Below are 23,590 nucleotides of genomic sequence, written 5' to 3'. Positions count from 1 at the left end.
CGCTGAATAAATAAACACCATAGAAGGGGGCTAGACCTGCACCTGGTGAAGCTACAACACATGACGGTGCAATTTTTAGACAAACCACAACATCTATTAACACCAAGAAGTCTGCTTCCACGACGCATCACATCAGAGTCCGACTGCAAAACAACCTGCTAGTCTTCTTCCTGGAGGAGTGGATGATGAAGCTTTCCTAGACCAGCAGCAGAGGAGCATGCTGGGAGAACACCAGGAACCACTGGTTCTCCTCCCCGGGTGTGTTTGAAATACTTGAAATGTAGTAGTGTAACGATTCATCGACTGATTGTCAGTCCTACCGATTCAACTAAATCCATCTGCTAAATAAATATAATGAATCTGGCTTCACCAATAATCATTATAAATGCGTTAAATCTTATGAATGGCGATTCTTAATTATGATGTTTTAAGACTTTTAAGACACTCTCTCCCCTGCCAGCATATAGTCTTTTGTTCAAAATCAGCATTACATTTTTGTATTCAGCATAAAATATTATGCAGGACTACTTTTTTATAGAATAAATGATATAGTAAATAAATAAGTAATTCTGTGGTCTGTTTATTGTTTCACCTTTCAGAAGAATACAGATACTCTCACTCGCATTATTGTATGTTTATTTCATGGATATAGAATTTTGGTTAAAAGTTACTGAATCGAATCGTTCCAAAAAAAGAAAATTGTCCTTGAATCGAATCGCCAACTTCCTAATGGTTAATCGAAGTGAAGCCAAAGATTCACAGCCCTATTAAATGTTATTACAAACACATTACTGTCAAGGATGCACATAATGCATTTAATGTATATCACTTTTTGCTTGTTTGGAAGAAAACAGAGTCCATTTAACCTCTAAAAGGTTTTATTTTAATATATGCAAATCCGGACTTTTTTGATTGGACAGGGTTTTTACAGTCCTGCCACAGATGACATTTTTTAAATGTTTTATGTCAGAGCATTTCATGTATTCATTGCTATCAGTATATTACAAGGATTTCAAGTAGTATAACAGATGTTTCTGAATAGAATCACCTCCACCTTTAATGCTCCGTGACACAAAGATCACAAAAAGCACTTTTCTTATAACACAGGTAGTTTAAAGTAGACAAAGCAATGCATTGAAAGGCCCAGGAGGCTGCACACACCTGGGTGAATATATCTCACCCACTAAAAGGTGTCAACACTAATTCAATAAGTAGACATTCTGCCAGCAAGATGTTCACACACAATCCAACATGCACCGTGCACACGCACACCAAAAAACCTCACGAGGGCTCCGACATTTCATCAATTAAGAGACAGCCCGTCTGGCGGGGAGGGACGGCGATAAACAGAGCGCTCTCTGGAGACGCTCTGCAGCACGCCGCGAGACCGGCAGCAAGACAGCAGCCTCCCCGGGAGGGGGGGGGGTTCACATGCAAGAGTGAGGGGGGGGAGGAAGCCGGGACAAGGACGAGGCCGCCTTCCAAAACAAATCTGCTTTTATAAACCAGCTCCGTGGCTTGTGTGCATGTGCTGTATGAGTGTGTGTGCTCATATTACAAGGCTATACTAGAGGAGAGCAGAATGCCGGGTCTCACTTTCACACTGGTGTGAGACATGTTTGGGTTCTCCCCTCCACCACAGACGAAAGACAGAGAAGGGAACATCAGAAGGATTTCATAATCACTTCCTGCCCTTTGTGTGTGGGGCAGAAATCTGCAACAAGATAACAGAACCTCCTTCCTAATGGGCTTCCAACAATCTTTACACACACAGAGGAGAGGTCAGAGGTCACTCCCTGACTTCCATCACCTGAGCGAGGAGATGGAGATGGCGAAAAGGGCGCATCATTTCCATTTCAAAGAGATAAGAGCCCGTCTGTGACTGGCATGGATCCCACAGTCGGCTCCGACCGCTTCCTATGCCATCTACTCAAAAATTCCACATCCAGTGCACCCGATTGCTTTCCACCCCCCCCAAGTGAAAACATGGTGGTCACGGCTACGGTACGTCTCAGGATACGGAAGGAGAAAGAAGCCGAGGAGACTTTTATCTCCATTCAGCGTGCAACATTGACCCCATTATCCAGGCCGGCAACAATATTACATCTCTGGTGGATTTAGCAATCAAGCAAAAACATTTTGAGGAGAGCTTGTAATAAGACACTGTCCACACAGGCATAATAATAATAATAATAATAATAATAATAATAGTAAAAGGAACACACTGCAGTTCTTCAGCACCACTAAGACTGGCTAATCCGGGGATGAATCTGCGTGTAGGTGTGCACCACCACCTCCACCTCCTACCAAACATAGATAAGCACAGCAGCCGCGGCCTCCTCCGCCACGGAGAGCCTGAGAAAGAATCAGACCGCTGACATTTCTATTGTCGAGGCTGAAAGCAAAGGTTGCACAGCAGTAATTACATTTGGAGGAGGAAGAAGGAAACACTGTCAGAGGTTGTCTGGGCTACCTAATCATGTGTGTGTGTGTGTGTGTGTGTGTGTGTGTGTGTGTTGCATCTGTGTGTGTGCATGAGCCTGCATCTAATCATTGGTTTAACTCTCATGGCTGAATTGATGCTCAGAAATTATTTGTTATTTGAATAATTGATGTTTAATAACTCCGCTGCTGGACACATGACTCAGCATTTCCTGCTCCAACGCTATGAATCGCTACTTTCTGTCGCCCTGAAATGGGGTTTGTTGTTGTTGTTATTATCGTGCTACACAAGCTGGAGATAATAGCCAGTCAATGGGAGATTAATGTGTGAGCTGCATCCTCCTTCAGCTCATTCAGCCTGAGTGAACTTTCTCATCCAAGCCCTCTTCACGATGGAGTTAAAAACGCGGTTATGGTGCCTACCATTACATGTTTTACAAGAGGAGAAGGTCGCTTTGGGATGCAGACAACCTATAATCCAGCATTTTGGGTGTGATTTTGTAAGATTCTGGTTTCCGATGACCTTTGTAACGTCATTTCCTTCTCAACAAACACATCAGGAAAGACTTTCCACTTTCTTTGAGCAGCGTTTTTGTGGAAACACCTTCTTAAGTTTCAAGTGGTTCACTGATGCCTGGGAGCTGGCGTTGCTAGGCAACACATTGTCAACTTGCATGGAGTGCTACTGCCTAAGTAACATTATTCACACCTACTGTACAATTTTGACCAAATGAGTACAGAAGACAGAAACAAAATACAGATTTAGCAGAAAACATATGTTCTAATTTCAGTCCGACTGTACGCTCCGAACGTCTCCTTAATCATTCCTTCTATTTTATCGCCCCGTTCTCCCTCAGTAACGGTGATGCATCATTCTGCTTGCTACCAAACTCTCCTCGGATGAATACAGATGCTAGATCAATACAAGACAGATACCACGGATAAATAAAAGGGACACGAATGGAAACAGAAAACGGAGAGGAGGAGAGAAACAGGAGGCTTTTTATTCTTTTTTCATTCGTCTCTTCTGTTTGCGGTATAATTAATTTATCAGCTGTCGCGGGTCTGACGGAGGCACCAGTGGAGAGAGACAATGCATTATGTATGGAGGTATCAATGTAAGAAAATAGATGAAAAAGAAAACAGGAATGGGGGAATCTTCTACATTCTAAACCTCGTCCGAATAGATGAAAGGGTTGTTTTTTTTAAAAATGCTCTCAGAGATAGCTCTGGTCATGTTGACTTCTCCACCGCTCATTATCTGAATACCAGTCAACCTTTGGGGTTGCAAGCAGCTTAAGTGTCTGCACTTAGTCTGGAGGGGGAGACGTGAGACTGAAACCAGGACACACTTTCCTCACGTCTCCCTTCCCTTCAGGCCAACCAAGCAGATTGTGAAGCAAATTATGCTCCACTACTTTCCCAGCACACGCCAAAACCCAGGTAAAACCACCCAGACCATTACGACGGGCTTTTATCGCTCCTTCCACAAAGGCATCCGTGTGTCTGCAGCGACAGTGTGCAAGAAGATACGGATGCCTTTCATACTTTTAAGAATGAACCGCCCACGCACATGCAACCTCATCTGATTCCAGTTAAAGTCAAACTGTGGAAAACATTTAGCGCCACGCCGGCAGATAAAGGTGACAGAAAAACGGAGCTCTGCTTCCCTCATTTACACTTCTTCCTCTTCCCCGGCAAAAAAAACACCTGACAGTTTCATCGGCGGAGGTTTTGTGCCTCGGGAATGAAACACCTGATTTTTAACTTCATGCTTGATATGTTTCTGTCAGGAAAAAAAAGTTGTCAGGTACAATAAAAAAATCAGCGAGGCTATTATTCTTCAGTCGGGGGACAAACATTGGAGGTTTGCCTTGACAGCAGCCATCAACCTCGTGTTTTGGGAAGGCTGTGTGCGTCTTTAGGGGAATCGCGGTTAAAAAACCCTCAATTACCAAACGGCCCCATTTATAGCGTGGTGCTTATCGTGTTGTGACTATGATGCAGCTTATCATGGAGGAACATGCGGTCGCCGTCCTCCGATGCTCAGAGGTACATTTGTCCCTACGGCTCCTCCGCCAGGTTTCAGGAAAACCGGCCTTCATCCTGGTGCAAAACTCCTGGTGATCTTTATCTGCATTTACAGGCGCATTCAAGGTTCTTCTGACCTCGGATGTGAGAAATGTTTTGTTAGAAAAGCCAGTGGTATTTGCAGTTGAAGCGTCAAACAACTTGGTTTAATCTAAATGTAATCTTACAGAAAAGCAAACATCCCATGTTGTTACATGTAGGGATGTTAATTGATAAACATTCTTAAATCTTTGAATATTGAATGATTCCTGACCATAATGTTCCAGAGGATTACAGATTACAGCTGATTTATGAGGGTTTCTTTGTGGCGTCTCTTCTGAAATAAAGTAATGGAACAAACTGACGTAACGTATAAATATATAAAATTAATTCAACCAAAGGTTTGGGAGCTCCAGTATGTTTCCAAAGCTACATCTGCAACAAAAGGTGACATTTTAAAAGAAGAAAAGCATAACGTTGATGAGGGATTAATGACTAAAAACAAACACCACAAGAGTCAGTGTACCATGTGATTATAGCTACTAGCTCCTGGTTTATTATTATTTATTTGGCTCATATCTCCCCCATGTTGCAAAACATTCAGATTTAATGAATGTCAAAGCCCTCCGACTGCCAGGAACAGACCACCAAACACTGTCAATATCTCCCAGCACGCAAATTCACACGCTGCTCTCACATACCGAAGTGAAGGCAGGTTGTTGAAGCAAACAATCCAGCTGCACATTACCTGCATAGTTTAAAACAGCCGAAGCAAATGAAAGAAGAAAATCTAGCATCTGGAGAGCCACACGTTTTTTTAAAACCTGGAACAAAACACGGCTGAATATTGGATTTCATTATTAAAGACCCATCCAATGGGATGTCCACGTTGCTCTGTATCTGCTTCATGTGTTAGAAGGTAACATGAAAGCAATGTATTAGTACTTTCCATCTACATTTACAGGTATGTGTAAATGAGTCATCCTCAGTGGAAAGAAAAACAAAGACAGACTGAGCGTCCAGCCGCTGCCTCCAACAAGCCCAACTGAATATTCATCACCGTCGGGTCTGCAGGTCGCTGTGACCTGCACAGCTGACCCTCAGATCAAACACTCTCCGAAGGGGGAGAGATAATGAGCGATGTGCTCAGCGGGACTCGACTCCTTAAGTGACTGCCATCCTGGATACGAGGCTCTCGCTCCTCTCGTACCGAGGGCCGCCTGATTTAGCCGGTTACGTTCACAGCAGGACTGTTTTTGTGGCGGAGGCGGCGGCGGCGGCGAAGCCACGTGAACTTCTCAATCCAGAGAGGACGGGTTGGGGTTGGAAAAACAATGAGAACCGCGCACAAAGCCGGCGTCATGAAGGGCTAGCAACACGTGGCAACAATGAACCGAAGCAGATGTGTCGACTCCTGAAAGGTGATGGAGGGGTCATACCCGCTGCCCGTTTCTTTGCTATCAGACAGCTCCTCTCAAAGACGCTGACGGTGCGACCCGAAGATAATAGGAGTCACTACAGTTTAGAGCGAGTGAGAAAGTGAGACGGTACTCCTTTTGGGAACAGCTGTGCGACATTTTGATAATTTAGGAGAAAAAGGTCAGTTTGGATGCAAGGAGGCTGGACTGATAACCTAGGTAGAGCCTTTTACCTCATATATGTTTAAACAAGACGCCAAAATGAAGATACCCTCTTGTGTAATATGATGAAAAATTCAAACAATACCTAGTTTAGCACGGCGGATAACAGGCGAACTTTCTGTGACAGCAGAGAGGAAAACTCTGGCACAGAGAGATGTCTCAGAGCCCCCGAGAGCTGGAGGGGGATTATGTAAGTCACTCAGCATAGTGGGTCGCCCAGTCCTTTTTTTGATATGCACTTACTACTCTACCGCTGCAGAGATTCTCATGTTGTAGATCTCTAGTGTACGGCTGAGGCTGGTGTGACGTCACGATCAGAATGGACTATTTAAATATGAGAATATTAAGAATATTGGTCCGTTTCTGTACTGAACAGAGCCACAAACACTTTTAAAGGAAAGCACACCCTTAAATAGAATCAAGCAGCTCCATAAACAGTGAGTAACTGCAAGGATTCTATATATATATATGACAGCCAGCATCCGTGAGCAGTTTATGGTTGTTTCCTGACTCACAGTTGGACAGCCTACATTTCAATTAAAACCACAGGATTACTAATTCACTCATAGCGGGAAAAGAGTATCATCAGTGACATCAGTTCATGTCTTTAGGCTCTGGTTGCAGGTAAAGAGATGTTGTATTTTCCGTTTGAAGACCTGTGGGTTTTTTATTTCCTTGTTGCTCTACACACAATCAACTGGGGGGAAGGAAAATATAATTTGCATGTAGGTGGGTTGATTTAGAACACATCAGAGCAAGCCTCAACAAACACAATGGGTGTATTTTGTTCGCCTTCAAGGCCATTTAAAAAAAAAATAAAAAAATACCCTGCTTCAGTTTGAATGGGTTGGTTTAAAGCAGGTCGGATGGTTGGCTGCTTCACAACATGGACTCATTGTTTACCTGGCAGTGTCATATTACTCCTTTTGCAGGGCCAAAAGCTATCTTGTTCCAACTCAGTTAAAAAAATAATAAAAAAATAAAATTATTATCTGCTCTGCTTCTACGTGAATTAATTTTTGCTTTGTTTTGCCTAAAACGATTTTTAAAATGTATATTTATGATTAGTCACCTCCCCAAGGACGTGCTTTCGTTTAATACACCTGCTAGCATAAAAGCTTCCGGATGTAGTGCAACTAAAACCGGACGCTCCGTGACGTTGACTTCAAAATAAAAGTCATCAACGACAACGTGGACACGCAAGCTACACGAAGGGAAAGTTTTTGTTATTTCATACGAGTTATTTCTGAATTATAATTAGACTATTCGCTTCGGTGTTTCGCTCGGTATCACGTTATTTGAAAAATAAAAATAAACCTGACCGGAAGTCATCTTATTAGTACCATCCGCGGCTTGACGTTGATGCTAGCTAGCACAAGAGGCGCTTACTTGACAGCTGACACCTTCTGCCTCGACTTTACGTGTAGTTCCACAACATAAAAAGCACGATGAGAGCCCAGAATATTAAATGAGTAAACTGTTTTGGTCTCTTTAAAACGTCTACGACGCGGCGGACGGATATTACCAGGAAGAGACACACAAAACAGCTCTACTTTTTGTCGGCGGTGGTTAAAACGCGTGCAAATACACAGTTTTGTATACTCCCGGTGAACGTATAAGGCGTAGTTGTCATTTAGCTTGATAGCAAAGGAGGGAAGCAACTTTTAGTTGTCTTGCCCGGTCGGTGCTCGGCCTGTTTCGCAGCACCGGGCTCAACGTTTGCAAAACACCCACCACCCCTCCTGCACCATTTCCGCGTTTCATACGCGAATCATCGCCACGTCAATTAAATCATACACGTTTTGTGGTCATTGCTCGTTTTTTAAAAGCACAATAGCAACCGGTGTTAGATGAATGAAAGGCTGAACAACCGGTTGGTGGAGTGAAAAGGTGAATGACGTGTCTAAATCAATGAGTCCAGGACTAGAAAGGGGGGGGGGGGGGGGGGGGGGATGTGGAGCTAAAACAACGCGACTTACCGAGTGCCACCTCGCAGGCTTTGCGCAATTGCGAGTGGTGAGCCTTTTTCACCTCCTTGTCGGCGAGGATCTTCTCCAGAGCTCGCGTCAGGAACATGTTTTTCGTCTTTTTGCCCTCAAACATGTCGCACCGGAATCTGGGGCGAGGTGTGCCTGGTCCCAAGGGAGAGGAGGAGAGGGGTGGGGGGGGTGGTGGGGTGAGGAGGGAGGGTGGGGGGCGGCGGGGGTGCAGCCGCCTCGAACAGAGATGTAGTCCTTTACGAATGTCAGCCTCGGAGCCCCCCTAGCAGACAAGACATAAATAAACACACACAAGGTGGGGTAATTCCCTCGGATTGCCGTTAGCGACCTGCCTCCTGCGCCATGTTGGAGAGAGAGGAAACGACGTCACGTACGTTTGCAGGCGGCCGCAGTGAGGCAGCAGCGAGGGAGGGAGAGAGAGAGAGAGAGAGAGAGAGAGAGAGAGAGAGAGAGAGAGAGCGAGAGAGAGAGAGAGAGAGAGAGAGAGAGGTGTCATGAGTGTAGTCTTTACAGCTAAAGCTTTCGTGCATAAGCCTCTATGGGCTTATTAAAGGCACATGCCAACTTTGTGTGTATGTGTGTGTGTGTGTATATATATATATATATATATATATATATATATATATATATATATATATATATATATATATATATATATATATATATATATATATATATATGTGTGTGTGTGCAGGAGTTCTGCTTTTTGTGCGTGCAACTTTTCCACTTATATACTTAATATAATAATATGATTGAATATATGCACTCTGTATAGTGTGAGATGATGCATTCATATAAAAAACTTAAGCATCTAATTAGTGATTCTTTGACGGCTACATTACAGATTATATATTTTTTAAATATTTAAAAATATTCATATAATGAGCATAGTGTGAAAATAGGGAGATGTTTCACTCCTGCATTTAAATATATAAATAAACATTTCATTTTGTTTCTCATCCATATTTATTAAAATGCTTCCTCTCCACTTAATAGCCTGGAATTCTTTATTTTTTTTATGTAACCACAACCATGTTTTCATTTGTTCTTCTTCAAAAATAATCCTGAAATGAAATCATTAATAATAATCAACAATAAAATGAACATTTGCCGTGTCATATATAACAACATTTATTCGGTCAGATTTCATACATTTATTAGAATCTCATGTTAATAAGCTGTCAAAAGTAAACATTTCTGACTTTGTCATTGATCCATACCTGAGTAATGACACAGTAGGCTACTGAAGTGACGGGTCATTTAAAAGACCATACCAGTCCATTAAACACTGTAGGAGCCTGTTACGTCTCTGTGAATATCATCGCGTTGTTTATTTTAATATAATATTACTGTATTACGCTAAGAAAAAACATTAAAATTCACGCATTCGTCCGTAGCGAGAAGCAGGTTCTGGGTGCGCTCGTTATTAATGTCCGGTTACTTCCGGTTTAACTGGCCCGGGTGGAGCTAGCCGCTAATATCAAGTTCATATCGAGTCTCACTTCGGCGTACGCCGACCTCTATATCAAGCACTCTCTCTCGGTACAAGAACCACGTGTTCCATTTCGCTGCATCCCATTGGTTAAAAGTGATCTGCCTGGCTCTGATTGGACTTTGTAACAAGGAAGCGGTGAGATAAATAAGCTTGTATGAGAGACCGCTAAACGTTGGTTTTTACGATCCGCAATTCAATGTCGAGAAGAAGATACTGGTCAGAGAACAACTTCCCAACATGTCCCAGTATGAATATGACGAAGACGGACTGGGAGAAGCTGAGAATCATTCATTAATGGCGCGACTGTTGCGCCGTGTCGGTACAAGGCTGAAATTCCCGCCCGTGGACATTTCAGCCAATCACCGACCTCCTTTAATACTTTGGTCCCGCCCTCTGAGCTGTCAATCACACTAGAGCCGAGACAGCCGTTGGGCTGAATGTTAAAAAATAGTTCCTTAACAAAAACTGAAGTTGGAACTGGATTTTGAGCTAGCCGGAGGATTTCAACGATGCGGTGAGTTTTTACTAACCTTCACAAACATTTTCAGGTATATTCTGTAACTTGTATTGCATATGGACAAAACGTTAACAAACATCTAAAAAAAAATCACCGATTTTGGTAAACAGTAGAGGTTTATGTAAGCTAGCTGGTCATGTCGTATTAACGCTGGTATGGTCCTTTTAAGTCAAATTTCAGTCTGAATCAAAAATACATCTCAATTTAAACCAAACCCAAGATTGTCAGGTGGTATCATAACTTATGTACACCAACAATGTTGCAGTAATACAGGCATTAATACATTAACATTACCGTACTGGCACTTGGTGGGAGTATTTTCAAAATAAAACGCAACCAAAAAAAAAGAAAAATAGAAATTGGTCATTAATAAAAAACAGTTAATGTGAAAAGTTTAACATAACATATTTTTGGAAGACAATACATGTTGGCAGTTTCTTTAAAAAAGTGCTGTTGTAACTTGACAAGTGCTCACATAACCGCCATTCAGCTTATGTCATGGAAAAGTCTGCATTTTTAATATTCTTATAGTATATAAACAGGCTGGTGGTCCCTCCTTGGATTCACGGTTACTGGCACACTTCCCACCGTCTCTCATCATGAAAAGGAAATTAAGGCGAACACCCCCCAAAACACAAGGAAAAGCATATTAAAAAGGCCCCGGCGGTGCTGTGTCCCTTCTCAGCTCTCCACCTGATAAAATCTGGAGGAATATGAAATGTCAGAGGAATATGAGGCGTTGAGATAAGTAACCTGTGACGTTGGAGCTCCGGTCTGCTCATATATATGGAAATCTGTCCCTGTCTGTATCGCACTTCTTAAGCAGACCCGATGCGATGGCCTTCACCGCCCTCATAGTCTCAGTGCAGGTCGGGCTGATCAGGGACTCGGGGAGCAGGAAGCCGAAGTATCCCGTATCCCTCAACTCGAAGGCAAACGCGTAGGGGATCCCGTTTCTGTAGGCCCAGTCTATAGAGCTGCCAGAGCTCACGTCTGTGGGAAAACACAGGATAAGCACACTATTTTCTAATATAAGGTCGCCCATAAAGTTGGAATAATTTGTAAAATGTCTTGTCTTTTATAGCTCCATGCATGAATTAATTTCTCCTGGGTAATTGTGACACAATGTAAATCATTGCACCTGGTCAAAAGTGATTACTGATGCATTTTAATAAGAATTATAGGATTATGTCTGAAAACATTATACTTCTCTACTTAATGAAATACATTTTCTTTACTGAATCATTTCACTGCTGACAGCAAATTGATTAATTCTTGGGTGAGTCTGGGAAACTTTCCATTCTTATTGCTGGAACATCTCTGCATTTAGCATCTCTCATGGGGTGCATTCAGTGCACAGCGGAAGATCGTGTATTTATAGGAAACTGGCACTTCTTAACGACAGATAATCCATTTTATTTTGTTTTTTGTTGATTTCTAAAAGTGGATGATGCAAAGAAGACGAAGAGCAGCCTCCTCCCTCTACTACCCCCTCCTAAAAACTAAAAATAAAAAAAATAATTGTAGTACTCACTGCTTGTTTGTATATACTGGCAGTTACTTTAGTATTTGCACTTTGTATCTTAGCACTTATCTCTGTTGTATACCAGCTATGGGTTAAAATGCTTGAAACTTGTTCTTGTGTAATCCTTACTGCACTGATAGTGATCTACTGTTGTACAAATGTACTTATATTCTATATTATTATGTCTGCTAAATGTAAATGTACTCACACAGGGTGGTGGAGGCCGGTCCGTATCTGTACCTCACTCCGTAGGCAGAGTACAAGGCCGTGACCGCATTTTGAGCCGCTGACTCCTGCACAGTAAACACACAAGTCCAGCTTATTAGTGATCCTATACATGCGTCTGCACAGATTTTAATATCCGGCGGAGGTCTTACCACGCAGTTGAAGTTGGGGATGGTAGCATACTTGTAGGAGTAGGGGTAGAGCAGCATTTGGGCGTACGCGTGGATGGATATATACGCTTTGACGTGTTTCTTGTGCTTGCGTAGGAACTTGGCGACGGCCTTGACTTCGGGCTCGGACTCGGGGAAGGGGCCGCAGTAGGTGTCGTCACAGGGGTGAGAGGAGGCGCCCTCCTCTGGGAAAGGACGAGGGGAAACCAGAATTTGGATGCGCAAATAAAAACATTTTTGTCATATTGCAGTCAGATTTAAAAAAATAAATGTAAAAGAAGTTGGGTTAGAATGGAGATGGAGAGTGATATTGTGTGAATGCAGACCAAATATATAACATCACAAACATTAGACGCTGTATTGATATTTGCATATGAAAGTCCTCGATTTCTATAAATAGCAGGAGCATGGTGGTCAATATTGTAAATAATTAGCATATATGTGCCCTGTTTCATGCACATGTCCAGCAGTCCATTACTGAAGTATAAATAGGGTATTTTGCATGTAATGTTAAATTTCCACCTTTAACATATGTAAATGCTCAAGCACTCATTTAGATTCTTCAGATTTGTTAAATGAAGTATCTCCTGCACACTATATTATACACACTATAATCTCAGAGCCCTCCAGGAGAGATGATGATGATTCAGCAGACCCCCCTCCCCTCCCTCCCCTCCCACCACCACACCCACCTCCCACCAGAGACTCAATTACATCAAACACAGACTGTTGTCACCACACAAATATTTTCGCCGCAGCTTAAACTGATTAATCGTGAGTAAAAGAGACACACAGCCCCCCCCCGGCCCTCAGAGTTCAGTGTTCTTGAACTCACCACACCATTTCACTTTCCAGTTCCTGTTGGCGTCCACGCCTCTGCAGTGAAACCGGTGGTTTTTGGACCGCGTTTTCCTCCAGAACCGATCCTAGAGGAACAATAAGCCACCCGTCACTCATTCAGCTCAAGATTGGTCTATTACACCAACAGCAGTTGAGGGGGGGCATTTTTCACCGAAGTGTACTTGTGCAGAGATAAGTGCTGCATGATGGCAAAAACACATTCTTATCTCTCTGGTTTTTTCGTTTTCCAATTACTGCATGAATTCTGATCCACTTGGACACAAAATATTCAGCTGAACATATTCAAACTCTGTGGGCTGGAGCGATGAGTTACCGGTTATTATCCTGAACACACTCGGCTGATTAACACAGAGGTGAGACGACTTAACGAGGAGAATTTGGAGGATGTAGTCGGTGGTGCGTGGTGTGTGTGGAGGAAGATGATCCGTACCGTGGTCCAGCTGAAGTGATACCCGTCCACGTTGAAGACCGGCATGATGTAGAAGTTGAGCTGGTTCAGCAGCCGCCTCGTCGCCGAGTCATGCTGGTACGAGTTGATGGCCTTCAATGATGACACACAGAACAGTGTAATTACAGAGCGAGGACCTAGACTGTGGTCTCATTGTTACAATTCAATGTAATTACTGAGCTGCTTTCATTATTCTGTAACCTGAAGCACTATTTGCTATGAAGCAGGTTATTAATCTCAGACTAAAGATGAGGAGATCTGGACTAATACCTGCTCCCTAATCAGACTCAAGGTTAATGTGCTTTAAGCCTTAAACAAAGATGCCACCCTGACCCCTAGTGGCCAACGTGAGTAACTACATAACAGTGGATGCACATATTTGAGTGCTTTGACTTGTCTGTTTCTGATTTCCTGCTGCTATTTGTCTTTTCTCTGCATCGTTCACTCACTTCCTCCTCCCGCTTTGTCCTGCTTTGAAGACTTCCCTACTGAACTTGTAAGTCTGTGTAAAAGCCCGGGGCGAATTAGTCGAGCATTTTAATTTAAACCATGGTGTAGGACTGTAGACAACAATATAAGTGGTAGAGCTTTTAGAATGTGCCACACGTTTCAGCTATTTTCTCCCCAACATGAGCTCATTCGGTTACCAGAATGTGAAATATTTATCCGCATTTTTCTCTCAGCCGTTTTTCAAAGTTCCCGTCAGTTGAGGTCTCTCGTGCAGGAATTTCTTTTTTTTTTTTAAAGTCTGTGACTGCATTGACATTCATTTGGCTTTTTTTCCCCCCTTTTAATTATCTTGACGCTCTGGCAACTGCATGGCAAACCGCCACTCGTCTGGCATCTAGGTCGTTAACTCATTAATGGTTCTCGACGTCTACCTCTGGTGTGGTACCTTCCCCTCGCTGCTGCAGGACGGTCACCCCACTCGTGTGCACGTCTGGGTTTGGCGGTCTGAACAATAAAGGGTATTCTTCTGTTTGCATCGCCGTGCGTGACGAAGGAACAGATGTTTCACATACTTTTTTGTCGAGGACGCCAGAAACCCAAACATCCCGCGCGGCTGGCTGCAGGCTATCATTTAGATATGAGGCACCGTTGAAACACGCATCGATGGTAAAACAACTACCTCTTTGACGAACCACTGGCAGAACGCCGGGCCGATCCACTCTCTGGCGTGGACGCCGCAGTCGATCCACACGGCTTTCTTGTGATGGCGACTTCTCTTTCCTATCTGACGGCAGACATGGCTGTCAGTTTTAGAGCGGGAAGTCACTTTTTATGTGCGTCTCGTGGTTCCTCGCCTACCTGAAGGACGTAGAGCGGCCTTCCCTCGTACGACTTCCCGACGGAGAACATGTCGACCAGCTCCGGGTGGCTTCTGTTCATCTCAGACATCCAGCTTTGGATCTTAAGGATGGAAAAAAGTTGCTCAAGGATTTGATCACTCAAAAAATAATTTCAATAAGGGATACTTGGATTAACTTTACTGTTTTTGTGCAGAGACAACGAAATGCAGTTAGCGTCAAACCAGCAGTGCAAAAACAAGCAACAGAACAATATAGACAGATTTCTACAGATATGTGGTGTATTAGAAGTCACAAAATAGAATAAATCCTATGAAGTATGTGCATTTGTGCAGGGTTGTGTGTTTGCATGCATTTGTGAGTGTGTAAAGATGTGTGTGAGGCTCTCAGGGATCCTGAACCAGGATCTTGGTGGACCTGGTGGAGGACTCAGAGAGGATGCTTGTTTCCTCTGTGTGAGAATTAGATGGGATGGCGATAGGTGGACGGTGGGCTTCTCACCTCTTCCAGAGAGTGGTAAACCTCGTAGTCGTACTGGGACGCCGACCGCCGCTTGCGAGACGAGCGATGTCCCGTCTGCTTTTCAATTTCCTTCTGCAGATTGGAGATAAACACCCTGTGGATGGAGGGGAGGGAGTTAGACACACGACAGGCGTGATAGTCATCGTTATACCATTAATAAACATTTAAATTGAATACTGGTATTTTCAAAATGTAAGCTTTTGCACAGAATTTGTACCACTTTATTAAAAAAAATTTCATAGAGATTATAAGTTATTGGATTTAGAGAGATCAGTAATAAGCTATTAATATATACCATCAATTATAAGACATCATGTAAATGTTCATCATTAAAAAACAACTAATTAAATAATAATCCAGCAAGCAAATAGTTGCATGTTATAAAAATGCATATTTAGTTAGAGAGGTAGATAAAAAAGACACATTCATAGGAGAGGAGGATATCAACAAGTCAAAGGGATATTTTTATTATTATCAATTGCAGATTATTATTTGATGAATCCCTTAGTCTATAAAAAAAATACCACAACTTCAAATGTCTTTTTTAAGTTCAACCAAAACCCACAGATATTCAGTTTATAACCATATCCACAAATGTCAACGCAGAGCAGTTCATGTGAAAAGCTGCAAAACACCCACATGTCTGCTGTTAAACATAAAATAGTGTCAAATTACTAAATGTTTTATATGTTTGTGTCTTTGCACGCGGCATTCAATCTTAATTTGATGCGAAAAAATGTCCAATCAGCGATATTTCCACTTAATTTGTAACAGCGGGGCCCTGCTCATGCGTCGTAAATTAATATAATATGTGATCAGCGGGTCCTGGATGTAATCGTTGACTCATTCCGAACATTGTTTATGCAACTCCTCTCATCTTCTGTTCCAACACCCAAAACGCATCATACCACTGCTGAAATCTGCTTATAGATGTGCTCTTCCATCCGATTGGTCCCCGCTGCCCCTTCACTTCCCACTCCAGCCTCAAACGGACGATGTGGGCAGCCAGACTCTCCCAAAATACACTGCCTCACAGGTCCTTATATGTACATTTCTATCCAAAACTACTGAAGTAACACACACAAAAACAAAAAACCTCCTTCCCTCACCACCCAACCAATTTACCAAAATACCGTCCCCTGCAGTGTAAAGCATTTTCTTGGTCAATCAAACCGGAGTTAAAAAATCCGACTCATCCTCACATCTGCAGCTCGTCCCCGAGGACAGCGATGACAATGACATTCTTTCTGGCTGCGGCTGCTTTGATAAAACTCCATCGTTTCAATGTTAATTTTGATGAGGGATGGAGGGGGAGATGAAAGGGCTGCATTTTTTGGAGCAGATCGGCGGCAGGCTCTGATGTAGTGTGTGTGTCTGTTGCATGCAAAGTATGGCCAACTCTGCATGTGTAAATCATATATTCTGTGCTGGGGGGGGGGGGGCTGGGTAACAGCAGAGCGGCTGACTAGATAACCGAAGCAAAGCGAGCATGTGTGTGCGCCGTAGTACGTTTCACGTTACCGATATCCGATGTGTTGCTGCTTCAAGCGTGCACGTAGCCCCCGCGTGTCGTTGCGTTTGACGTGGACGTCCACGGTGGCGTTCCGGCTGATCAGGGTCGCACTGTTGGGCTGCCATAAGTCCACCTAGAGGACCAGGAGATGGTTAGAGTTAATACATTGCAGCCACAGTATGTTCTCATGGCACACAGTATTTGAGAGGGGTTTTATTTGTTTGTATTAATTGTTTGACTCTGCAGGGATGCACCGATCCAACATAACCCTATTTAAATTCCATACCACACTGCAAGGAAAAGCATAATTTTTATCTGAGGTGACATGAGGCCTCTAGTACCAACTGTGACTGAATAACTGGGATTGTGGAAACGCTGAAAACCAAATGGTTTTAAGACCCGGAGAGTTTAACATTCCTCTCGTCTCCACCTTCACATGAGGACAGAGTTGATGTATCTGCAGCGTTAATGGAGCAAAACCCCACTTTGACGTTTCCCGTTAACAACCTGCAGCGACTCCCCTCTCCGCTTCCCCCTCTCCACCGTTTGACCTCGTAACCGGGAAAAAAAACACCCCCCACCAGTCTTTCAGCACCCGTTATCAGTCTGTTAGCTTTGCTGAAACAACCAGCCGACCGTGTAAACACAGACGCGTCATGTGACGCCGATAAAAATGACAAAAAAAATGACCCACACGGTAGTCAGCAGGCTGCACGTTGGCTGTGTTTCTGCAGACATTCATGTGTGAACGTAGACATGCAGGCTGGCACACATGCTTGTTAATGTGTCAATTGGTTTAATGGTTTACAGAATGCATACCAGATTAATTTAACTTCGCTCTGGGCCGGAGGGGAAGAAAATCCTTCACTGGAATGTTGGTTTTTCTGCATTTTAGTTTTTTTTTAACACCGTCTCCGAAATCGTTGAGTACCCCCGAAAATGTTTCACCAAAACATGCGCTTAAATCCTCCTGATCAGCTTTAATTATTCATGAAGCCCTTTTAAAGACGCAGCATTCTCAGTGATTTCTTTTTCGCAGCAGCCAGTTGTTGTTTCGGTTGATGTAACGCGGCCGCGGGCAGCACACGAAAGAAAAACGTTACGGTGCAATAAAAAGAAAAGGAGGGTTGGCGTTTCCCCGAGGCAGCTGCGGTGAAGTCGTAGTCAAGTGAAAGAAAAACAAGTCGCCAAATGTAAGAGAAAAACACAGCTTGTTAGTAGAATATGTATTATAACCAAAATACCAGCTGTTTGACACGCAGGAAATATGTTTTTATTCCCTTTCTTGCTGAGTTGGACGGTGAATGTGCAGCTGGTTAGCTTCACCGGCTCCATCCAAAGATAACAACACAGCTCACTAATTAACACTTTATATCCTGTTTTGTTTTAGACCCCAGGAAGGTCCTCCCCCCCCCTCCTGAGAAACCTCTCCCTAAAGCTAACCGGCTGTTGGCTCCACTAAATGATGAAATCATTCCTAGGAGACGATGACCGCAGCAATAGTTACCGATGATGCTCCATCTTTTTTTCACAGATTAAAAATCTCTGGAACATCTCAAACAAAACTTCTATCGTCCAGGAAAGAGAGAGTCTGGAGATCTAATATTTATTTTAGTTTATTCTCTGAAAACAATTAGCAGATTCATCGATCACTTGTCGAGTCCCTGGATTTGATTCTTTTCTTTGTTTTAAACAAAAATAAACTGGCCATCTGGGTTCTGGAGTTTGTCAGACACCCGATCTGAATCAAATGAGAGATCAACTTGAATTATTATATACAAATTATTAATACATTCAGTCCTGTTTCAGATATGATTCATAAACACGTTCTCCAGGAGCCGACGTGGTAATTATTAACTTTTTTTGTGGAGAAATCCATCATGTAGAAATGTCTTATCTTTCCATTGCATAGTTTAGTTGAAGGTTATTTGCTCTGCCAGATGCATTCAGGGGCCGTCGTGTTTCTGGGCTCCACAGAGTTCACCTGCAGTCTAAACAGTGCATCCAGGTCTGTGAGCTTCACTTTAAAAGCCTATATTCATTCAGATTCTGAATCAGACTCAATCAGGGGTTCTGTTTCCAAAAAACAACGCTCCTTTAGCACACCAGAGCCGCGGAGAAGGACCCGAGGTAACGCTAGTCTTGTCGATGATGGATCTGATCCTCGTGCACTCTGTAGTGTCGAGAACTTGTTCATTATATGACATTATGGCGAGCCTCGGGCTGAAAGGTCTGACTCTGGCACCGGAGGCACGGCGGTGTGGCTAAACTACTGAAAACACAAGCCCACAGCTGTCCAAACAGCGGCTGCCATGCCTCGGTCAGCCTCGGAGCGACCAGGTCTGGACCTGCCCCCCCTTTCTCGGTTGGTTATGGACCACCGAATAAAAAAGGCCGACCTGAAGCCGAGCAGATGTCTTTCATGACCGTTAATGTGGCGTCTGGCTGCACAGATACAAGCCGAGGATCAAACCCAAACCAGAGGAACGGACCACACAAAATATCTGCAAACCTCCCAGAAAAAGTCTCTAAAAATGGTTTAATCAGATTTCTCATGTTCTATTTAATCAATTAGCGGTTTCGATTTGTGTCGTCTGCACGTTTTATTTCTATTCTGAACACGAACTAAACAAAACAAAACAAAACAAAACAAAACAAAACAAAAAACTGTCGGAGCTTTGCCTCTATTTTCAGTTTAATTAGTTCCATATGACATAGTTCTTTCCAGGAAACTTTCGAGGGAATTATTAGGAAGTAGACCGTTAAAATAAAGTGTGAGATGGTAATAAAAGATCAAATAGCTTTGAGAAAACCTCATCATTGTGGTGATATTATTGCATTACCGTTAGGATTTTAAGATTAGATCCAAATTTCAGAACCTCTTTCCACGCTGCCACGAGTACAATTCATTTAGTACATTTAAAGGAATCAGCATATAAAAGAAAGTATATGTAAATATGGGTCCTTAATGGAAGTTATGGCCGTTCATCGCCTGCTGTTTAATTATGTAAAGTATTTAAATACGGCTAAACACATTATGGGTTGGTATTTAATTAAAAGCACTGCATTATTTCTGTTTTTTTTAAATATTTCCTGATTCATTTTCAGTAACATTTCTGCTGCTGTCATACTGCAATCATTATTAGTAATCACTGGGAAATAATCACCAGCATCACACTAATATTCACAAATATGCTTTGGTCTTTCATCTAAACGCACTCTTCATCCCCGGAGAGATAATATCACAGATTTTATTTTTTTTAGTTAAGTCAACTGTTCAATTATTCAAACAAAGTTCCTTGAAGACGATCTGCTTCCTATAATTGCATCTTTGTTTTTTTGCTTTTACAAACAATCTGAAAACTGCAGAGGAAGGTCATCCGTGTTCCCGGGGCTGATGGGTAATTACTCCCAAATGAGTTTGGTAAAAAGGCCTTCGGTTCTTCCAGGCGCCCCCCCCCTCTAATTTCCGTATCTTTGAAACACATGTTCATATACAGCGCGTTACTGAACGCCATCCAATCATTCTGACATCGTTATGAGGGAACGTTTTGTCTCGCCCCCATTCTTCTCCTATCATCTGGATCTCAGTTTGGCCCCGCCCCCTTTAGCCTCACTCTGTCTGAGACCACTGGGGGAGAGTCTAACTAACAGATATGACACTTTTAATGTCATTAAAAAGTCTAAATAACCGATTTTTTTTAAAGTGAAATGAAAAAACAAACACCGACCTTCATGTGTCCCAGAATGTTCTTGAGCTCTTGGACCGCCTCGTCGGTACTCGGGGAAATCCTGAAGATTTGATCCCTGCAAAAAAAACAAAACAAAAAAACAGAGCTAAGTGTCTTAAAAGTTCCCCGAAGAACTATTAAACTGTAACGGGGCCCTCTGATCTCTTTTCACTAAGTGCACACATCATTTGAAAAACATCTGGGCCCCGCGGAGCCACAGGTAATGCAAACCTACCTTTGTGCTGATTGAAGGTGACACTTATAATAGCAGATGTTTGATGGTGAACCGGGTTGGTTCTCCACCCGTTTTATGAGTCCTATTGATGACAGGGTCAAAGCCCAGTCAGACGATCCCATTATGGGATTCTATTTCATGGTTTGCAGGTACAGCACCTGGAAGTATTACGGTTACAGTAGCAGCAGCTGTTTTCACATTGTCATGCCGTCGATACGTCAATCATGTTGTTGTTGTTTTTTGTTACGTGCTGTGTATTTGGGATAATTCTGCTTTTGTAGTCTTTTGTAATTTTGCTTTTGTTTTGTAATTCTTGGTTTCTAATTGTGTTTTATTCCAAGTCATCCATTATTCCTGCTGTTATTGTCTTGTGTGAGGAGATTTTAATTGACTTTTATTGTTGATCGTATAGTGATACTGTGAAAAATCAATTACTTTTCATACGATAAACATATACGCAGGAAATAAATAATTCAATTTAGACACCGTACAAGGTTACAACCACAGATACTGTTTATTTTGAATTCCTGGACGACATCAGACTTTAAATAAAAGCCGGAGCGTTCTATATTTAAACGTCTGGGGTCAAATTAAGAAAAGCAACGGTGCTCTCTTGCTGATTTTGTTAATCGAGACGATTTTCATTTTCAGCCAACTGCAGGAAAAAAGAAGTGAATTCATTTATTTTCAAATGGCCACACAGTGATTCTTCACATGTTGGCAGGTAATTTAAACAAAGCTTGAGAGCCTTTTTCAACCACATCTTTTACATCCAGAGAAAGATCCCCTTTCTTGCTTTCACTCTGCACATCACATCTCTGCGGTTGACCTTAAAGCTAATTCATCACAGTCTCTTAATAACAGACTGTGTGTCTGTGCCCACCTGGCAGACGTCCTGTATATATATGTCCATTTTAAAAAACTCTTTCTTGCTCTCTCATTTCGCTCACTTCAAAGAGGTTTTTTTTTTTACAATGTGTCACACACAGGAAGTCCCCCCCCCCCCCCCCCCCCCCAAACAAAGGTGGTGGGATCGGCCACTCTGAGGTTTTAAGGGGAACAAAAAGGGGGTCTGGGTGCGTGTAAAGTGGCCTTACTCGCCTTGTCAGCGACGGTTACCATGGCAACGGTGATAGAAGATGGACTGGCAGTTCTTATTCTCTATTATGTGCTTCCACAGTTAGAGGACCTGCGTTTTTTGGGTTGTTTTTTTTTTTTCTCCACCAGTGAATACAGCAGGAATAAAGTGTGGCACCCCCGGAGCTCTACTGTAGTCGGAATTGAACCATTTGCTTCATCTCGCTGTGATTCCCAGAGACGACAGACTGTTTTCGTTAAACGCTGTTGGCCCGGCCCTTTTTTTTGTGTGCTTTGAATCTCCCAGCTGCAGGGCTCTCGCAAGCTAAAGCTGTCCTTAAGTTGTCGGTCTATTTATTCCCACAGCTGTACTCTCTCTCTTTCTCTCTCTCTCTCTCTCTCTCTATCTGGGATGGAAGCAATTTGTTTTTTAAAACCCCAAGAAGTCGACTCTCCGGACTGTTTTTGATACGGTTCAATCATCATCTCTCCATGTGCAATAAACCCCCCTAGTGACTGAATGATGTGTCATATTGTGACAATGAAAGCCGCCACATATTTATCCATATTTATCCTTATCCTACATTTGAGACTGACGAGGAGGAGGGTGGTCTCCCTCTGCTATCGCTAAATCACATCATATGATCTTATGAAAACCAGACCCTAAACCCTTACACGCCCCGTACATGTTTACCTAAATTACTGTCCAGCTCCAGGTGGTCCCCATTGGAGACCATCTATTAGGGTGCTTTACATCCAGCCTCATAAAAACAGACATTTTTAACAAAAATGTACAGTTGTGACAGACATTGTGATTATAGAAACACGTGGCTGCAGGCAGCACAGCTATAATTTGTCTCTAAATGAACACTTTGAGCGGTTTGACAGGCCACTGTTGCTGAGCCTATCACCAGCCATCTGAATGCTCCCTGCAGCACATGATAACACACACACTCTTATCCAAAATACCATCACACAACAAAGCTGGAGCAAACTGGAGAAAATATATTATGTCTGCAGGAACGAGAATACTTTCTTTGTTCATTCCCTGCAGGAAAGCGTCCAGGGAAAAGCCTCTGGAGAGCGAGAGCTCCTGAGAGCCCCCCGAAAGGGGGAGAAAAATGAATGGGGGTCTTTTACTCACCCTGCGTAGCGGTTGTTGTAGAGGTAGGCACCGACGGGACATAGCACGTCGCTGCAGATTATCACACACGCCAGCAAAACAGAGGCGCGAAATGCGCGTCTGTGCTCCGGGACCATCGTCGGGTGCAAGCGGATCGGAGACGACCGGTGGGACGGGGGGAGATGGAGCTACTTTTTTTTTTGTGCAGGACGCGCGCCAAACTTATTATCAGACAGAGAGAGAGAGAGAGAGAGAGAAACGGGAGCGCGCGCTCTGGTCCGCGCGGCGCGCCAAGTCACTGTCCGCCGGTTGTCTCTCCGATGCGCACAAGGTGCTAAAGTGGATCATCTGGCACTAGTGGGGAAGAATTCACCACCTCTTTGAAGCACTGGGGAAGGGGGAATTGCAGGGTAGCAGCCCTTTTTTTTTTTTTTTTTTTTTTTTGAATGAGGAGGACCTGAGTCACGTGGCCCCCGGTGTCGGCGAAGTTGGTAACTGGATCCCTGATCACTGGTGGCTCAGCAGCAAGCAGCTATAGTCTACACACACACACACACACACACACACACACACACACACACACACACACACACACACACATATATACACACACACACACACACACACACACATGCATGCACATTCAACAAATGTGACTTCTTAAAAAAAAGGAAAATCGTGCACCTCTT

At 43.1% G+C, this 23,590-nt stretch overlaps 2 protein-coding genes across 5 annotated transcripts in view; both read right to left on the bottom strand.

Annotated features, from left to right (window-relative positions):
• Window positions 1-8,505, bottom strand: part of arfgef1 (ADP-ribosylation factor guanine nucleotide-exchange factor 1 (brefeldin A-inhibited)) — a 40,427-nt gene extending 31,922 nt beyond the window's left edge. For 2 of the 3 annotated variants that reach the window (XM_084033166.1, XM_084033167.1), the window contains exon 1: window positions 8,132-8,505. In XM_084033166.1, coding sequence (XP_083889292.1) covers window positions 8,132-8,255 — 124 coding nt within the window. In that variant the 5' untranslated portion in view covers window positions 8,256-8,505. The remainder of the gene's footprint in view (window positions 1-8,131) is intronic. The other variant, XM_084033168.1, reaches the window with a different exon arrangement.
• Window positions 8,506-9,270: 765 nt separating this feature from the next.
• On the bottom strand, window positions 9,271-23,257 carry cpa6 (carboxypeptidase A6). Of its 2 annotated transcripts, XM_084033384.1 has the most exons (11): window positions 22,923-23,257; window positions 20,467-20,542; window positions 16,744-16,868; window positions 15,202-15,316; window positions 14,702-14,803; window positions 14,523-14,627; window positions 13,376-13,486; window positions 12,920-13,010; window positions 12,067-12,269; window positions 11,898-11,982; window positions 9,271-11,157 (listed from the first exon to the last, which is right to left on the bottom strand). In XM_084033384.1, the coding sequence occupies exons 1-11, from the start codon at window positions 23,036-23,038 to the stop codon at window positions 10,943-10,945; spliced, it is 1,344 nt and encodes a 447-aa protein (XP_083889510.1). In that variant the 5' UTR covers window positions 23,039-23,257; the 3' UTR covers window positions 9,271-10,942. The 2 variants fall into 2 exon arrangements, with proteins under 2 accessions (XP_083889510.1, XP_083889511.1); XM_084033385.1 differs by lacking the exon at window positions 20,467-20,542 and having other exon boundaries at window positions 22,923-23,256.
• Between the last annotated feature and the right edge of the window lie 333 nt (window positions 23,258-23,590).

The sequence above is a fragment of the Eutrigla gurnardus genome, assembly GCF_963514095.1.
Source record: "Eutrigla gurnardus genome assembly, chromosome: 18".
Classification (NCBI taxonomy): Eukaryota; Metazoa; Chordata; class Actinopteri; order Perciformes; family Triglidae; genus Eutrigla; species Eutrigla gurnardus.
The sequence above is the reverse complement of the archived record's forward strand: the minus strand, read 5'-3'. Positions and strand labels throughout refer to the sequence as shown.

Coding starts and splice junctions, on each gene's coding strand:
- cpa6 (XM_084033384.1), bottom strand. CDS start 23,038: ATGGTCCCGGAGCACAGACGCGCATTTCGCGCCTCTGTTTTGCTGGCG. Junction 14,628..14,701: donor GGCCGCTCTACGTCCTTCAG/GTAGGCGAGGAA, acceptor GTCTGCCGTCAG/ATAGGAAAGAGAAGTCGCCA. Junction 12,270..12,919: donor CTGGAAAGTGAAATGGTGTG/GTGAGTTCAAGA, acceptor GTCCTTTCCCAG/AGGAGGGCGCCTCCTCTCAC.